The sequence below is a fragment of the Nematostella vectensis genome, chromosome 11 (genome assembly GCF_932526225.1).
Source record: "Nematostella vectensis chromosome 11, jaNemVect1.1, whole genome shotgun sequence".
Taxonomy (NCBI): domain Eukaryota; kingdom Metazoa; phylum Cnidaria; class Anthozoa; order Actiniaria; family Edwardsiidae; genus Nematostella; species Nematostella vectensis.
The window spans coordinates 3,855,961-3,874,732 of NC_064044.1; the positions used below are offsets into that span (position 1 = coordinate 3,855,961).

Consider the following 18,772-nt stretch of genomic DNA (forward strand, 5'->3'; position numbering starts at 1 on the left):
GCCCCGCCCCGCCTCGCCTCAACACATCTCGCCACGCCTCGCTACGCCACAGTACATCTCGCCACATCGCATCTCGCCCCGCCTCGCATCCTCGTCCTAACCTAACTTATACAACTCTGTACTAATCTCACACCACATTTCGTACCAAAACAAACCATTTCCCTGATAAATACATCATTCGACTGTCACATTACCTTCAATTGTTTAGCAATGAGCTTCCGATTCCCGTATTTCAGAAACCTGAGAATTTAGAACATAAAAGAATATAGAATATGATGAGCCATGTGAAAATGACACTATGTGAAACGTCATAATAGTATTTGTTAAATGGTTTTATTTTAACAAAATCTTTCCTAATGGGTTGCCCAGTAAATATTGGTTTTGTGCACAATCTTTGCATGGCCTGGTCGGTGTTTTGTGGGTATTTACATTGTGATAGTTTCTTCCTATAGAGGTTTCATCTCCCAGCAAGCTCTATGTATGGTGGCCATTGCAAAGATTCCAAAAAGTCCTGGAGCGAAGTTAGCGGGACTGTGAATAGCCCCAAATGCAGCATGGCGGGCCATTAGCCGATGCTGGATCGAATTAGATCTCCAGGATAAAACACCATCTAACGCCTGCAAACAGGCCACAGACTTACCTCTTGGTGTTTGTCTCACGCTGTTGAATGAAGTTCGCTCCCGGATGCTGGTCTGCGCCGTTCAACACTAGCTGCTTCATCAGCTTAAGATTGGATTGCGTTACCTAGAAGGTACAAGTCACGCAAGTAAATGCTATGGAAACGCAGCATCACGCAAGCAAATAATACTATGAGGATATAACGACACACAAGTAAATGGCGTGAAGCTGTAGCGTCACGCAAGTAACTGCCATGGAAAAGTAGAAGAAAATGCTATGGAAAAGCAGCGTCACCTAAGTAAATAATATAGGAATATAAGGACACGCAACTAAATTATATGAAGCTTTAGCGTCACGCAATTAAACGCCATGGAAAAGAAGAAGTAAATGCTATGGAAAAGTAGAAGTAAATGCTATGGAAAAGCAGCGTCACCAAAGTAAATTCTATAGGAATATAACGACACGCAAGTAAATTATATGAAGCTGTAGCGTCACGCAAGTAAATGCCATGGAAAAGTAGAAGTAAATGTCATGGAAAAGTAGAAGTAAATGCTATGGAAAAGTAGAAGTAAATGCTATGAAAATGCAGCGTCACCTAAGTAAATAACTATAGGGATAGAACGACGCGCAAGTAAATTATATGAAGCTGTAGCGTCACGCAAGTAACTGCTATAGAAAAATAACTTCACGAAAGTAAATGCTATGGATATGAAATGTCACGCAAGTAAATCTTATATATACAAAGAAGCGTCATGAATGTTTATGTTATAGAAATGTGACGTCACGCAAGTAAATGTTGTGGAAATTCAACGTTGTGCTGTAAAATGTATCGTCACGCAAGTAAATGCTATGGAAATTTAATGTAAAGCTACAAAATGTATCATCACGCAAGTAGATGCTATGGAAATTTAATTTAATGCTATAAAATAGTATCGTCACGCAAGTAAATGCTATGGAAATTTAATGTAATGGTATAAAAATGTATCGTCACACAAGTAAATGCCATGAAACGTCACGCAATATCTAACACAGACGACCTTCACGTGAGCATACAGCAGACCCCAAAAACATTCCGCGAGGAGCTGTGACAACAGACACACAAAACACAGAAAGATATTTGAAGAAGGCATCCTCACTCACCCGCTCTGGGTAGGTTAAGACTTTAGCGACATGTATCGGAACAGCGACCTGAAGAACAGATAGAAATAAAAAAGACTTTAAAAAGTTTTAAAAAGACGACCCAAGGATTCCAATACAAACAGGAATAAACACGATCCCCAAATAAATGCCATCCCCAGAATAATTTCCGCAGTTTATGAACCAATAAATATGGTACCTGGTCGATCCTGAGATTGGGATCTGGCGAGATGACTGTACGTCCGGAGAAGTCCACTCTTTTTCCGGACAGGTTACCACGGAAACGGCCTTGTTTGCCTTTGAGACGCTGGACAAAGCCACGGGTGCCTTTTTTAGGCTGCCAAAAACCAGTAATGTTTAGTATTTGTACAGCGCGAATTAATGTCGCGAGACATTGCTGTTCACATGTGATATACTTCAGCATAGATACGGGTTGCTCTACTCATTGAACATACACTAATACAGTTTACAATATTGTGTGATCTCTCGCCGACTTTTTGGCTTTCGTCATTTAAAATCTTTGAACCATTTTTTTATTTAACATTATTTGACATTTGCTGGCAAAGAAATGGTTCCAATTATACCACCTCTCCGCGAGGCGTTGACCGATCAAAAAAAGACCCAAATGTAATTCTGTTAGTTTGAATGACAAAATTCGGAAAACGTTTTAGCAGTTGGTTAATTTTATCACATTTATAGTCTTGCAATAATCTACAGCCCTTTGAAAGGACTTACAGATTAGCCTTGCTAGGCCATATCGCCCTCACATTAGCCTTGCTAGGCCATATCGCCCTCACATTAGCCTTGCTAGGCCATATCGCCCTCACATTAGCCTTGCTAGGCCATATCGCCCTCACATTAGCCTTGCTAGGCCATATCGCCCTCACATTAGCCTTGCTAGGCCATATCGCCCTCACATTAGCCTTGCTAGGCCATATCGCCCTCACATTAGCCTTGCTAGGCCATATCGCCCTCACATTAGCCTTGCTAGGCCATATCGCCCTCACATTAGCCTTGCTAGGCCATATCGCCCTCACATTAGCCTTGCTAGGCCATATCGCCCTCACATTAGCCTTGCTAGGCCATATCGCCCTCTAATAATCGGAGCTGGGTCGCAGGCTTACAGAGACAAGCCAAAAATCTATTGTGTTCAATAACTTGATTTCGTACCTGCATATTTAGTGGGATTCCTGACATTTCACTGTTGATGTAGAGAGCGCACTGGAGCTGAAGAAAATCCCAATCTTCCTGCAAATTTAACATTATTACACTGAGAAATGAAGACAATTTGTTTGTATTTTTGTATTTTTGCTCTCGTCGGGGATTGTGTCTGTAAAAACGAGGTGCCTGTAAAAGCAGGGTATCTGTAAGGTAAGGGTTGACCATATTGAGGTGTCCATAATAGCGGGGTGTCCATAAGGTAAGGGTTGACCATAATAAGGTGTCCAGAAAATGGTTGTCTTTAAAGGGGAGGGTTAAATGTAGCAAAGTTTCTGTAATAGTGGGGTTCCCCTGACGAAAGCAGTGAATGTAAAAAGGTGCCAACTACAGCAGGGTGTATATAATAGAGGCATGTCCACAAGGTGCGAGTTGGCTGTAATAAGCTCAAGTCATGTTTGTTACTCACCATAATCATCTGTACTTTGGCACCAACAGATCGGTGCTTCCGTATGACGTCATTGAGAAAGACGATTTCAGTAAGCTTCATAGTGACATCATCTTCATTACTGAAGAAGAAATCAATGAAGCGTTAGAAGGATACCCGGACAGATAAAGATAATCACAATGATTGCGTCTCTGTTGTGATGACAACAGGGGAAGCTGATTATAGCAATGATAATGATTTAACATTGAGATGTTATATCAGCATAACAATGAAGTATGGAATGATGATGATAGCAACCAGTGATTATATAAATTATAATTATAGTGATGAGCATGATGTTTATTATGATTCCATGCAAACTTTATCTGTAGAATATAATGATGTTAATCATGATGATGTTGAGTATTGTCATGGTGGTGGTATTGCAGTAAAGAAATAAATCAATTCCCCTCACCTCCCACTAGCCAGTTCACTGATGACTGACGGCCGGATACATACAGGCGGAGCTAAAATCCTGCGCATTATCAAGTCATGTGGATGACTCATACCAGGTGAGAACATGAGTAGAGGGTAGTCCTACAATGTCAAAAACAGCAGAAACATGAGCAGAAAGTAGTAAACTCTTCCTTAAACACTCTAAAAACAAGCAAAAACACGAGAAGAAAGTAAAGTATACTCTTCCTTACACACTCAAAAAACAAGTAGAAACATGAGCAGAAAGTAGTAAACTCTTCCTTACACACTCAATAAACAAGTAGAAACATGAGCAGAAAGTAGTAAACTCTTCCTTACACACTCAAAAAACAAGTAGAAACATGAGCAGAAAGTAGTATACTCTTCCTTACACACTCTAAAAACAAGTAGAAACAAGAGAAGAAAGTAGTATACTCTTCTTTACACACTCTAAAAACAAGTAGAAACACGAGAAGAAAGTAGTATACTCTTCCTTACACACTTTAAAAACAAGCAAAAACACGAGCCCACTACAGTGCCCATCTGTCCTGTTCCATTCATCCTAATTTCATTTCTCTTTCATCCCTCCTTAGCCCAATGTCTAGCTCACTTTTCCTTTGGCTCTTCCAATATCTAGGGTTTCCTTCCCCAAAAATTAAGAAATGCGCCGTTTAGTAGACTTGTCTGTAGTAGCAGTGACTTTTCCAATAAACAAAAACCTTCAAACATTTTTTTTTTCATTGTTTAAATATCAAGCAAGAGGTATACAGGATGTGTGTTTATATTGAGAAATGAGAATTACATCACACTACGATCCTATAACACTTTGGCGGGAATCCCAAGATATGATATTCCAAAAATACAGACCTGTTCTGGGATTTGTTGGAATATGTCCAGCACCCTTAGAGGATTAAGAACTTCCTATAAACAATAATCCAAAATAATCTGTGAGAAAAAGTCATGACAATATTAATTATCAAAACAATGGATTCCAAAAACTGCAATTCAAAAATGTAAATAATAACAGACATGCTGCAATACCCTTGCAGCCCTTTCCTTGCTAAGGGTACTCTCTACATAATAACCATAACCTTTTCAGCTCGGCAAAGATCAAGTGATCCTTTTTATTTTACAAATATGTTTGTCAAATCACTACTTGTTCTCCCTGAAAAGGGAAGGGTAGGAAATTTAGCATACTTTGAATAGAGTATATAGTGACTTATGCAGATAGTAAAGCTGATTAGGCTACTTAAGGGTCATTAGTAAGAATAGGTTACATTCAACCTTCTCTAATATAAAGATAATTGTTTTGCATTGCATCTTAGAAATGGGGCAAAGACTTCAAAAAATTTGGGACAAGACATCTTAGAAATGGGACAAAGACTTCTTAGAAATGGGGAAAAGACTTCTTATAAATAGGGAATAGACTTCTAAGAAATTTTGCATAAACTTCTTAGAAGTGTGGCATATACTTCTTGGAAAGGGAGCACATCGCCTTCTTGGCACACACCTGAGCCTTTGGTAACAATGGTGACAGTTCTTTGTTATTCTCCAAGGCAACGTCAAAGGAACTCTGGAAATCTGAGATGATTGGGTCAACAATTTTCCGGGTCGTTTTGTATTTCTCGTGTACGATCTTCATCAGGCCAACTTTCCTCACAAAGCCTAGTAGAAGCAGAAACAAAACGCAGAGCTTACAAGTATTGTACCTTACAGTGTAAATAGCACCATATTTTATTAATGAAATTACCAATTTTTACCTATACTTTTTATGTACTTTTAAGTTTGGGTCATTTTTTCCCGTTTCGCGGGGCATAAAAAGCTGTATTGTCCAAATATCACCCTAGGTCATTCAGCAAATATGCCTTAGAAATTCGGACAGCAAAACAGTCAACACCCAGAAAGTTTGAGAACGACGAAGAATAAGAACATGTCCCTTACAAACCTACAAAAATAGAAATGTGAGCTGACAATAATGAGATTAAGAGCAATGCTCCATTAACAGAACAGCCGTAAAACAAAGTCAAATGGTAAGGTTTCACTCGTGAACGTTGATAAGATCAATTTGCTCAATAAAGCGGTCAATATTATTCACAGACCATAATTCTATTATGCAACTGTAACCATCACTAGAATATCTGCTTTTATAGGTTTACAATCAATTGTTCACCTTTTTGGTGGAAGGCTTTTTTTTTTTTTTAAATAGGAAAATATTCGCCGCCCTAAACTAACTGCAATCTCGATCAACATTATTTTGCTCCCCAAAGAGTTAAATGGCAATGTCAATATCAGTAAAACTTTGCTATAAAAGAGCATAAAAATATGTTTGATGTGGCTTTAATTCAAATTACAACAAAGATTCATGAATGTTGTGTAATATTGCCAACAGCCACACCCGCCACAATTGTAAATACATCTGCTTTGATACCTAGTCCTTTATGGGAGATTGTGGCTCTGACTTATAAGTCTATAAGCGGTTTCTCCTTTCTTTAAGAGACTATAGGTTCATTAAAGATTCTAGCCGTATGAGGCTGAGATCCGTGATAAGGTGCCAGTTTTTTATAAGAATCTATAGAAGAATCTGTTAAGCCGGGTGGAACCTCATGACAAAATGTTTAGATTCGTTTATTTGATGTCATGTTTACGTTTAAACGCATTTTGCCCGTCCGTGAATTCAACACTTGCCCTTATGTATGTTGTGAAATCGGGTAACCGTATCTAGAATGAGTTGCGGATTTCGGCTTAGAAGGTGGCAAGTGAGGAATTTGTTCTCAACGGACGTAGGCCATCTCTCTGGACACAAACCCTTCTTATAACTGATAGGGTGGCAAGAGGAGAGAATGTGTATACTGAAAAGTTTCAGTAAGCTATGGACATCAAGGATATTTAAATCCATTAATCTTTCGCCCTTTTATAGACTTCTGATGAAGTAAACAAAATGCATGCAAACAAAATCACAAAGTGTCTTTGAGATTACACCTTTGCTTGAGATCTAATTTTCCCATGAAACATTCTTTGTTTCTGTTAAAATCTAAGAGGGTCGTTTTATTTAAGTGCAAAAACCATCGAATTAGTGTTTAAACCTATAGGGTAAATTTACTTCCACCGCATATTCAACAGGAAGTAAAATTGCAATAGCCAAAAGTTCAACTTCTAGGCCAAAACAGCAAAAACAGCCCGATATTTGTAATCCATGCCAGAATTTCTGTTAAAAATCGACAAAATAGTTTGTTTGATACTAGGGGTTTACAGGACCTTTAATCAGATGACCTCCACATAACAAAACACTTGCCAAGTCTATCTATAAGTCTATAAGTATCAACTTCAAGCAGACAATAATAGGAAATTCTTTTGAGCCAATATAAATAACACTTTTGTTTGGTATTTTATTAGAAACCCCAAACCTTGCTTCAAACAAAAAATATTTCCCAAGCCCCTGTCTGCATTCCTCAGTCCCCGCCTGCTTGCTTTGCGTATTATTCCCCATCTTACCATTTAGATCTTCGCAGTATGGGCAGTGACTAATCTTCTTGCACTTCTCGACAATCTTTTTCTTCATGCCTTTCTTAGCTAATGAGCTAATGTTGGGTTTTTTTAATGTGTCGAGAAATTGCTTCTTTTCAGCAGGAGGAAGGAGAACTCTGCAACAGTTCTAGGAAAAAAAGATGGAAAGTTATTAGGAATTTGTCAACAACATCATTTAAAAATATGTTTCAGAAACAACTTTTCAGTGACAAAACTTATTCCAATTATTTTACATGCTGGAGTTGCTGTCCCTATTATTTTACACTAAAAAACATGCAAGGTTCATAATAAATATCAATACTTATACAAAAACACATTTTGCTACAGTGCTATAAACAAGGCTTCTGGAATTACGCTGGAAAAAAACTCAAAATTAAGCGGGATTCTTTGCTAAATTACGCGCTAAATTACGTGGAAAATCAATCATTATGCGCTAAATTACACGGGATTTTGCAATACATTTTTCTTTAAATAATCAAAATTTTGCGGGATTCTTTACTGAATTACGCGCTACATTACACGGAATATCAACTGTTATGCCCAAACTACATTTTGTACCGAAGGAAAGCACGAAATAACTTGAAAAGGTAATTTTTTTTGGTGTGAAAATATCTTAGGCAAGTTTTCATTGGCTCCTAGCCACCAGCCAATTAAAAACGGTATTTTATTATTAGTCCTAGGCCTTCGAGGTTTAACAAAGAACACCTAGTTATTTTATTTGTTTTCGAAATTCAGTTCGAAATATCGCACTCTTACGAAGAATATCTCTCTTGTTTTTACGAAAAATAGGAGGTAAAAACTCTAAAAGAACACATCAGCTGTGCAATTAAATGTTTTGTCTTTCAAAATTTAGCCAAATTACGCGGGATTACGCTAAAGTTTGTGGATTACGCGGATTACGCGGAAAAAGCCAAATTACGCGCTTCCGCACAAGTGCGTAATCTTCTGGAATTACGCACAAGCGCGTAATTCCAGAAGCCCTGTATAAAGTCAAAACATAACCCTGTATTTTTTTTTTAAATGGTAATAGGTGAAAAATTCTGATTTTAAAATTATTCTGTTAAACTCCATAATTCAAAGCTGTTCAATGCATAAGACATGAACAATCTTTTTTCACAATCATTTTCATCTTCTGTAACAATTGTAAGACACACTGTACTTCTAGTGTCTTTTTTGTTATAAGAAAAGGCACATCACTAACTCTTCAAATGAATCATAAATTATATTATTTTGAAACACCATACCTTGCAAACACACTGCAGTATGATAATGGTGGATCTGAAGTGTCCCACATGGAATACTGGCAACTCCAGGTCGATGTATCCATAGTGCCCAACACAGTCAGCAAGTCCCTTACCACAGGTCTCGCACATGCGGTCCTTCGAGCATGTTCCCTGAAAAACATAGCATAGTTACCTTAACATGGCATTGCTTTTTTATATAAACTTTACTAAGAGGCTGATAAAATTTGAGGAAATAGATGAGTTTGAGAGAGGGTAGGGGAAATACTGTACATGCCCCATCTAAAAGAGTTTCCTGCATTGATTGTTCCAAACAAAAAGCCCAACTATTAATGACAAAACAAAATATACTGCACCACAATTACCATGATAAAAATTCCGGCCCAGCCCCCATCATACTATACCATTTCCTAGGTACATACCATATGTGGATCCAGTACACCATAGGGGACTGGCGTTCTTGTGTTGTCCTGGTTATAGAGGTTTTTACTGATGCATTGTAAATGAGAGTACTGTTGCATTTGCTCAGGGGAGAACATGCCAAAGTTTATGTGGCTTCTGTGGGGATATAATGAGTCTAGTAAGGTCTAGAGGAAATTGTAAAATTTACTGGAAACCCATACTGTGCATTTAAAATATTTATCCAAAAATTTGATAATCAAAACATCAACATAATCATCTTTTGCACAACATGGTAACAGAGTACTAGTGGGGACCACAACCCTCGCACCCAATCCCCCGCTACCCCCGCCCACTCCCCCTTTCACCACCCACGCTTCTCCCAATGATTTGGTTGGCTAGGCTACCTTCAAATGAAATTTTGATTACTTACATATAAGAAAACAATATTTTCCTTTAGTTTGTGTTTAAAGGACAATGTGCGCCTCAACATTGTTTATGGGCACAAATGACCTCCTCGTGGTTTTCACAATGTATGTAACTCAAAATAGAAGGATATGAATTTAATTGACTACGTGCGACTAACGCAATAATCCAATCCCTGACTTACATCTTCTTGGTAATACCAGTTTCCCTAAACTGTTCCTTCACCATCTTGACTGCTTAATTGACTACTAACGTGGTTCGTCTTCTTATATCTCTTTCTTCACGTCTTAGCTCTGATGGCCGCCATTTTGCCTGAGAAAGCTAACCACAGGCTTCCCAAAGTGATGCACTTGATAAATAACCTTTGAAATTGTTGAAGCACAGAAAAATATTCAAGCATCAAATCATAAAGAAATAAATCATGCAACGAATATTTCTCCAAATATGAGGGAATTCAGTCAAGAAAATATTTTGCTTCTTTTTATATTTCTATTTTAAATTTTTATATTTGCATTTTCACTCATCTTCAGTTCTTTGGGATTCCTGTGTTCTGATTAGTTAGACCATGATGCTCCACGGCATTCCCGCCAGTGAAAAACTCAAAATGGCGGTTGTTTTCAACTTGTTTTGTTTTTTCATTTCTTCGCTTATCTTGGAAGTATTTTGCTACGATATTCCATACGTAGATCCCAGTAAATGCTCCTCAAACCAGTACTATCAATTTTCCTCGCTGCGTTGTGTAGATTGTGGATCCGGACAAACTCAAAGCGATGATAAATTATCGTGCAATTGTCGCCCTGGTTTCAAGAAAACAAAGTCTGATGGCGGACCCAATTTATTGTGTGAGTCTTGCTCGACTGGATCAGGTGGGGTAAACCGCACTGCTTCTCTTGATGGCTGGTCTTGCGTTTTATGCCCGAATGATGTAGGTTTTGACGTGACAAATTCTAAGTGTAACGACTGTCCTATTGGTACTACCGCTGTCGACCGTTTGATTGACGGGACAAAACTCTCGCAAAGGCAATGTCTCAAGTGTGTGTCAGACACTTCGCCTGTAAGTAACGGAGGGGATTGCCAGCGCTGTCACTCAAGTTACTTAGTGTCCAATGCCAGTTCAACTGTGTGTGACTGTCCATCTTCTGAAAACCAGTATTTACAAACAGGAGGGGTATGTCTTGCAACCTCTAGTGTGATTAAGGCATCGTCAGAGCTTTACACTGTAAACTATGATGACGTGAAGAAAATCAACTCATTTTTCTTCGAGGATAATCTTCGTGCCGCTGTAGCTTTGTGCAAGCAAAACCAGAATTTTACTTCCTGTCAATTGTTAGGCAATTTATGTGTGCTGTTAGATTATAATCTTGATCTTTATGACGGAAGCTCAAGTACTACTGATGCTTGTAAGGAATTCCTGGACATTGTTGACATAAGGACTGAAAAGGTCACAGGTAAGACCATCAGAACCATTTTTGACTGGCCTGTAGATATGCCATGGTTGTACTACAAGACTGGGATTCAAGATGCAGTGGATGTTCTGAACAGGCGAGATATTACCCAAGCTTTCAGCGCAAATGGCCCGTTAACCTTCATTATCAGTAGAACAACTTTAAATGGGAGTTTTGCAGGTCTCTTAACCGACACCTCTGAGCTCCAACTTTGCCAGGAGCGGCTGTCCAAAATGGCTTCTGCAAATTCATTTGCTACTACTTACAAGTCATCATGCTCAATTCCAGTGAAATTCTTGATGCAAAAGCCCATGTATTTTTATGATGTTTACCTCAAGGTCCAAGACCCTCTGATGTATGCAGTTCCAGTCCTTGTGGAAAATTACAAAAAGAGTGGCGTTGCTGTCAACGCTAATAGTGACCAAAGTAGGTGGCAGTTATCACGAAGGTTCTTTCTGGTCGAGAATATAATTGGGCGTAACACAGGCTCGAACAAGGTGGAAGTGATTCGATATGCGGAGAGTATTGAGATGAGTATTCGCTTGCGGTCATCGGATGGTGAAATATACCCGCCATTTATCAAGATCAAGTATAACTCTGTGGAAGTGAAAGATGAAGCAATTGTTGAAAAGACCAGTAAGGATGTGAGCTTTTCTGTGACATACACAATGGATCTGGAGACCATAGACAGGGATACCAAGGTGAGGCCTTGATACTCAACACAGTAAAGTGTTGCTAGGGGTTACGGGCAAAGGAGGAGATGATTGCTCAAGGAGAGATGCCCCTCTGTCAGACTGCAATTTGGGTAGAAATGTATTGGATATGTGCATCATGATCATCATGATCGCTACAGTACTGGAAGGAAGGAAGGAAGGAATGAGAAGGGAGGTGGGTGGGTAGAGGATTTCGGCACACTCACCTACATTATAAATTGGATGCTTATAAATGGGATATTTACTACATGAATTTTTTCTAATTCCTTTCTTTAAATAATTCCTATAGCTTTTTTTTCACTTATTAGATTTCATATAAAATGGACAAAATTATCCATGCTTGTCTTGTTTAAACTGTATATTTTTTTTGCTTAGAGTGAAATAAGTTGCTAGAAATGGTCAAATCAAGCCCCTTGCTATATTCCTTTATATAAAATGTTCTTGCTTATAAGATTTTGTATAAAATTAGTTAAAGTCGGTCGTGCGTTTATCAACAGATCACAAACTGAGCACGCTGATACACACGAGATCATATGGTGTTCTAATGTAAAGAACAGCTCATGCTTGAACTTTGTCTTTGCTTCCCCTTGACTGATGTGTGCATTTCCAACACACTCTCGATTTGCATACCGCTGTGTGGCGTGAAATTGACAACCCTTGCCACCACAAAAACACAATGTGAGATAGTACCTCACTTTAAAAAATTCTACTGCCCCTAAAAAGCGCTTCTGTGCAATGTAGTCGATCATAGAAGTTGTCTATAGGACCAAATTTTATCATTGACAAATATCTCTAAAATTCCACGTTTGATTGTTGAAATGTTGTGAAAAATTGTTTTTTATCAGTTTTGCTGAAAAATGTTCTAAAAGGTAGTGTGATTCAAAATGTTTTTTTTTCTATTGAACATAGCCAAACCAAATTTGGCATGAGTTATTGTACACAATTGGCAGTTGTATTTGCAAAAACTCGGGTAATAAAGGCTAACATAAAATCTTTTCGAACGGGCTGAACCTCGCAGTCAATTTTTCGGGTCCAAATGCTAAATATACATCTGACTTTTTTCCCCTTCCACAGATTTTTTTCTAACCTTCACAGAGGCTGTATCACCACATATTGAACTGATTTTGGCAATATTGTCAAAAAGCTAATGCTCAATTTTGCGTCAGTCTCAAATAAGTGCAAAAAATGTTGTTTACTTTTTAAGTGCTACTACACTTTTTAAATGTGTGCACTCTCCATACATTGAGTCGTTTTTGTTAAAAAATCTAGAGCAGTGGCCTAAACATTGACGCTTCTGTGCGAAGTTTAAAAATGATAACACCGTCTTTTTATTATCTGTCAATTAACGCACAAGCGGCCTTAATTCTGGTCTTGTTTATGGAAGTTCTATGTGTTTTTAGCTGTTTTTTAGAATAAGATAAGTTTAGTAGAAATGGACAAATCAAACAGTTGCTGTATTTTATGTTCTTCCAGCTGCCTTTAACTTCAGCTTCTGTTTTATACTTCTCAGACTGCTATTGGGTGTCTGTCTGGTCTCGCAGCAATTTTTGCGCTTGTCAAGGTGGCAAGCTGGCGTCGACGGCATGGCTCAGAGGCTATAGACTGCTCCACACTCATCAAGCTTCTTATGTATTCCTTTGGGACTTTTTCCACCATGTACTTTTGGATTCTATTTGGGCTCTCTTTGCAGTGGCTGATTTTCTTCAAGCAGCAGTCTGTAGTGTATCGACTCTTGCCAATGGGCTCTCAGGAGAATCTCTTCAGGGACTTACTCATAGTTGCCTTCACTTTTAAAATCTTAGACCTGTTTCATGTGATCTGGTCACAGATTTCCATTGATATCTTCTTCATGGACTGGGAGCGACCACGAGGACGTATCACCCAGCCCAACCAAGCAGGTGAGAGTGCAGGGGAGGAGTCCCCTGTCAGCATATGGCGTACCTTCTTTGTAGCAAACGAATGGAACGAAATCCAGACCATGAGAAAAATCAGCCCTGAACTGCAGATCTTCGCTACTCTGTTTTTCCTTAAGGTGGTTGGGTTTGAACATCTTGCCACTACTGATCCCATAAGCAGGTTTACTGTTAACCCCAGCACTGGGTACATCGGTGAGTACAGTGCCACTTTGCGGTTCGCCGTTCTGACCATGGTGTACCTTGTCATCGAAGGCGTACAGTGGTTCTACTTCGCGTTCATCCATGAGAGGTTCTTTGGGGACTCTTTGGGAGACTTTGTTGATCTTTGCTGCATGGCTAATGTCAGTGTCTTTATCATGGAGAATACCCTCTATGGCTATTACATCCATGGGCGATCAGTGCATGGCCGTGCTGATACCAACATGAAAGAGATGAATGAGCAGCTCAAGCGAGAAGAAGAGGATCTGTGTGGCAAGCGCGGGCTGGAGCCTAACACGGAGAACCAGACGTTCGAGGTAGGGCTTCCACAGAAGTTCAGACAGCAGTATGACAAGGTGGTGGAGCCTTTGACAGCAAGAGGACAGCAAGCTCAGAGGAGGAATGTGCCTTCGGGTGGAGGTAAGGTGTCTTATAACACTTATAACACAGGACTTAAATCAAAAAGAGAGTTGACACGAAGAAATTGCAGTGAAATCTTGATACACTGTCTAAAACCAAGGGACTAGATTATGTAATTTCTTCATTATATAAGAGCTGTCCTACATTTACTTGAGTAAAAAAGTGAATCAATGCAGGGCCGTAGCCAGCATGAGGCAAGTGAGGCACTCGCCTCGCTTGATGTTTAGTGATGATTAATGTTTCACAATTGAAAAGTATGAGATAAAACACCTGCTTTTGTTGGATTTATCATCTAGTGGCTAGCATTGCCTCGGTAAGATTTTGATTCTGGCTACAGGCCTGCGATGTGTGACAAAATTAAAGTGAAACCTTGATATAACCACGTAGCAAGGAACTGGATGTGTGATTGTATTGTTATATGGAGAAAATATTTTTTATTTATATTTTTGTATTGTTTGTAGTTATATACCATGTACATACACCAAATTCAAACAGACCGTGCTAACTTTTACTGAGGATGATCATGGACGTGGTGTTGGGGGCTTATTTCAACTTTATTGAGTCAATGATAATAACTACTACAATAATTCAGGGACAATACAATACAAACACATAAAATCCAGTAGTTTACTTAAAAGGGAAGGTGCAATGTAGCACATGTTGAGAATAGATTTCCGTCATATTGTTGTGATTTTGATTGACATTTAGTAATTAGACACGTGCAAGATATCAGATAACTCTTGTGAGCGCTTGCGATCGTAGCATGAACAAAACAATGTGATTAAAGTGATTTATATTAGGAAGCGTGTGTTCTATAGTCATACGTTTTCTTGTGTCATATGGTTCAACACCGTTAGGTGGTTAATACTTATGAACAAGTGAATGAACAAGACAATTTAAAACTTATTTTTCACACTATTAAACCAAGAATTGAGAGCCTGGCAGAAGATTACAACTATATTTATTATTTGTGATACACAAAAAGCCTTGGTTCAAGCCACCTACTCCAGCCTTCTTTCTTGATTTCCTACCAGCATCTGGGTCCCTCCCTGTGGCAGTTGAGCGGAGCATCAATGCTTATGCGGCAATGAACAGGTTCCTGTGTGGGTTTATTGATCACTCCCTGCGTGACCTGGACTACCTGATTCAGGACAAGCTGTTGTTGGAGCGTATTATTGACATGGAGGTGCGCGAGCAGCCTCTCGACAAAGCTGTGCTCTTCAACGACGATGGCAGGTAATTGACCTTTAGCAGCCCCCCCCCCCCCCCCCACCTCCCTATTAGCAAATGTCGCTTCGCCCTGATAATGATAATAATGATAATCGTCCCCCCTCTCTATTCAGCAAGTGTGACTTTGCCCTGATAATAGATTCCACAACAAGGAACAGCTTTTTCATTTACTGTTAAACCCCCCCCAAAAAGTGCAAAATCTGTTGCAAAGTACATTTTTTTGTGTATGTTGTACGAGGAAAGAAATCCCCCCTATAAGCAAATGTGGCTTCGCCTGATAATTTTTTATCACCACCCCCACCTATCAGTAAATGTGGCCCTGATAATGGTAAGAATGGTAACCGTTGTGATTGTGTAAGCGAGTAACTGCAGGTCTTCGTTCCTTTTTTAAATCTGACTATAGAAATCCTTTGTGTTCCCTATACAGGTCTTTTAACTGCGTGCTGTTTTACGGTAACGAGTGGACGCTGTTGTTGTTCGAGCTCTTGTTCTTCGCCTTTTGTGACTACTTTGCGACAGACTTCATTCTTGCCGGTGTGCTTACTTACATAGTGATTACAGTCCTCGCGAAAATAAGAGACATCTTTGGCAGACGGAACCTCGCGAAAAAAACAATGGTCGATGAAAGATTCTTGATCTAAGGGCGGATCTAAGAACTCTGGCTTTTTGTTACGTTGTCCTTGTTTTCAATCATTGTACATAGACGCTAGCTCGAAGCAGTTGTAAATAAAGTAAAGTTTGGTCTTAAACTTGCCTGCTTTTCTCCCGAACTAAACGGATTAAACGCGGGCAAGTCTTGTAATATAACAGTTTTGCGGTCCTTAAAGATATCCATAGCGTGTCGCCAATTTAGTAGATATTTATTGCTAACGTACTTTACATTGTTGTTTGAAAACCGCAGCCGAACTGTTTAAGTTTTGTATTAAAAATAAATTAGTGTTTTCTTCTGTCGTCGTTATAAATACTGTATTATATAAAATAATTATCCCTTCACTTTCGTGGACCTTTCCGCTGTCCTTGTCTTTCTGTACAATTCAGTTTCGACGTTACCTTCCTGTTTCACTGCTTAATTTCGCGTTTCTTTCCCCTTGATTTTTGTTGTTTTGTTGTTTTTTAGAGGAGGGATACGGCTTGCTAAAGTCACATTAGGAGATATCATCATTGCAGTTCTTTTTTGTCTTTATAATTGTACTTTCGTTAGTCCGTATAATATATGATTTATCCGCTAGCTCTTTTGATGCCGAATGATGACACCGCTACCCTTCGCATGTCCAAGTGATCTCTTCATCACTACCTCCTTCTTTTTCTTCTTTCTCCTCGTCAAACACTACCACAAGTTCCAGGATAGACATCGGTCGCTTGTCAGCGGCTGTGCAATAAGGGCAGGTTTTCAGTGCATCGTGAGGGATTTCGCAAACTTGTGCACGCATATCAGGATGTTCCATTTCAACTTCAGAGTGTTTTCTGTTGATTGAAAATTCAAAAAGTGATTAAAAGTCGCACTAACGATCTCCAGCAGCGCTTTTGTGCAAACATTAAATGACTTTAAGGGGCGATCTCATCATTTACGCATCTAGTTTGCGCATAGATTTTGAAGTCGTCTGCTGGACAAATGGACCGACCATCTCTAGAGTAACAGACTTTTTTTCTGCTCGATATGAGGGTAATGGGGGAACCGGTTAACGGTTGGAAATAGGCGTTAAATGGTTGAAAACCATGCGTTTTTCGGTAACGGCTGACCCCGTTGTTCTCCGATATGGCTGGTTTGCTTGCTTGATTATTTTTAAATCTCGCTGTGCCAAGTTGCTCGTTGTTGTTGATTTTCTAGAGATTTTTGCTTGCTCGACTTTTTTTCGTGGGAATTTTGGTACCAACCCGTCAGGTATCAAAAAAGGGTCAAAAGAAACTCATAAGAACAACGTGCAGATTCGTGTCCCTGACGCAACCTTTGGCATAGCCACAAATTGAAAAAAAGCTCAACAACTAAGCATACAGTTGTAAACATGTGAAGGGAAGAGTTATGTCATGTAAAAAGTAAACCAAGTTTGCTGTGTTGTCATCTCGAGTCTATCAAAGTCAGCAGCGTTGTCATACTTTAGCTTGCTTACCTCGTATACCGTCCTGTTGTGATCTTGCAGCCTCAGAAGATTTGATACTGATATGAAGTATGCCTCTATTTATGATAACCATTGACTATGAGTTTTCCTGTTTTGCCAGCATGGTCCAGTGAACCTCAGCGGACATCACGGGTGTGATTTACGTAACGGAATTGAATTAATACTTCATTTGGCACGTAGCGCGCAACTATAGATTGGGACTATTGGGGCAACTCCCGGTACTTGTAACAGAACTACAATAAAATTACCTATGAATATATAACTTAAATAAAGATAAATAAGAGGTTCCTTTAGCTGTCTTATTTTGTGTGATGTTTTGAAAGAAAAAGCAAGTAGCTAGTTGAAATCAATCTAAATAGAAATAACTTCCCGTGTCTAGGTGCGCACATAATCTTTGTCTCTAACGAGCGGAGCGTAGTTCCCATGGTGCCCATTCACCCGTCAAGTCACGTGCGTAATGAATGCTCTAATTCAGGTTCTATGTTGGTCACATGGTCATCATACTTCCTGCAAAAAATATGAGTGTGAAGGTCAGGTTATTGTTGATTTTATGCTGTGTCACTACTTTCACCGAATTTCCTTATATTTTTCACTGATTTTATATATTTCAACATTCAATATCACCCACAACGGTTTTCCGCAATAGCACTTTCACCGATTTTTGATATTGCTTTCCACAATTTTCGATATACTTTTACCGATTTTTTATATTGCTTTCCACAATTTTCGATATACTTTTACCGATTTTTGATATTACTTTAACCGATTCATAGTATTCTATTCAATAATTTCAAAATGCTAAACCACTCTCTGGCATCCAAAAGCTGGTCCAGACCGCACGATTTAGTCGTATATGGCCTTAGCACTACACCTATTTCAAGAAACGTTATCGGTGCAAATGGTAGTTGCACAGGCGAACCAGGATAAGAATCAGTCCAGAGTATTTTCTCTCAAGGGACTAAACCCTCTTTCTGAGCCACAATTCCCCTTAAGAACAACAAACAAGGCTAATATAGTAATTAAACTAGCTTTATTGAGGAAACAGTCAAGACACGACTTCACATTATTTCGATTACCCGATTTCTTCGATTTCCCGAAGGATCACGAGGGACTGATTTTTTATCCCTGTTCGCCCGTGGTAGTTGTAGGACTAATCGCGGCTTGAAGGTATAATCACCCCTAAGAGTAAATAGTAAGTAATCTAATCGCACGAGTTATTCACATTTTCCTGCTTTCAGTGAAATATGAGGAGTCCCTTGTACTTTTGATGGAAGCACTGCAATTGGAAGCACGGGTGGCCTAGTGTGTTAGGGCGTCGGCCTTTCACC

General features: G+C 39.2%; 2 protein-coding genes and 1 long non-coding RNA gene across 4 annotated transcripts in view; 1 reads left to right on the forward strand and 2 right to left on the reverse strand.

The window, feature by feature from the left end:
* The window catches only part of LOC5507716 (DNA-directed RNA polymerase III subunit RPC1), a 36,351-nt gene extending 26,606 nt beyond the window's left edge, over nt 1–9,745 (reverse strand). For both annotated transcript variants that reach the window (XM_032376444.2, XM_032376445.2), the window contains exons 1-13: nt 9,590–9,745; nt 9,003–9,138; nt 8,584–8,733; nt 7,307–7,466; nt 5,325–5,479; nt 4,682–4,735; nt 3,816–3,937; nt 3,383–3,482; nt 2,926–3,003; nt 1,955–2,092; nt 1,759–1,806; nt 641–744; nt 195–240 (exon numbers count right to left, since the gene is read on the reverse strand). In XM_032376444.2, coding sequence (XP_032232335.2) covers nt 195–240; nt 641–744; nt 1,759–1,806; nt 1,955–2,092; nt 2,926–3,003; nt 3,383–3,482; nt 3,816–3,937; nt 4,682–4,735; nt 5,325–5,479; nt 7,307–7,466; nt 8,584–8,733; nt 9,003–9,138; nt 9,590–9,633 — 1,335 coding nt within the window. In that variant the 5' untranslated portion in view covers nt 9,634–9,745. The remainder of the gene's footprint in view (nt 1–194; nt 241–640; nt 745–1,758; nt 1,807–1,954; nt 2,093–2,925; nt 3,004–3,382; nt 3,483–3,815; nt 3,938–4,681; nt 4,736–5,324; nt 5,480–7,306; nt 7,467–8,583; nt 8,734–9,002; nt 9,139–9,589) is intronic.
* A 241-nt stretch (nt 9,746–9,986) lies between these two features.
* On the forward strand, nt 9,987–16,274 carry LOC5507710 (meckelin). Its single transcript, XM_032376430.2, has 4 exons — nt 9,987–11,551; nt 13,074–14,097; nt 15,132–15,333; nt 15,755–16,274. The coding sequence occupies exons 1-4, from the start codon at nt 10,010–10,012 to the stop codon at nt 15,966–15,968; spliced, it is 2,982 nt and encodes a 993-aa protein (XP_032232321.2). The 5' UTR covers nt 9,987–10,009; the 3' UTR covers nt 15,969–16,274.
* On the reverse strand, nt 16,172–17,944 carry LOC116614887. Its single transcript, XR_004294769.2, has 2 exons — nt 17,436–17,944; nt 16,172–16,791 (listed from the first exon to the last, which is right to left on the reverse strand). It is a non-coding gene; the product is annotated as an uncharacterized LOC116614887 (long non-coding RNA).
* Nucleotides 17,945–18,772: the final 828 nt, after the last annotated feature.

Excerpts from the sequence above, each read along its gene's own strand:
- LOC5507710 (XM_032376430.2), top strand. The coding sequence starts at position 10,010 with ATGGCGGTTGTTTTCAACTTGTTTTGTTTTTTCATTTCTTCGCTTATC. Across the intron at positions 11,552-13,073 it reads CCATAGACAGGGATACCAAG|ACTGCTATTGGGTGTCTGTC; the intron begins GTGAGGCCTTGA and ends TATACTTCTCAG. Across the intron at positions 15,334-15,754 it reads CTCTTCAACGACGATGGCAG|GTCTTTTAACTGCGTGCTGT; the intron begins GTAATTGACCTT and ends TTCCCTATACAG.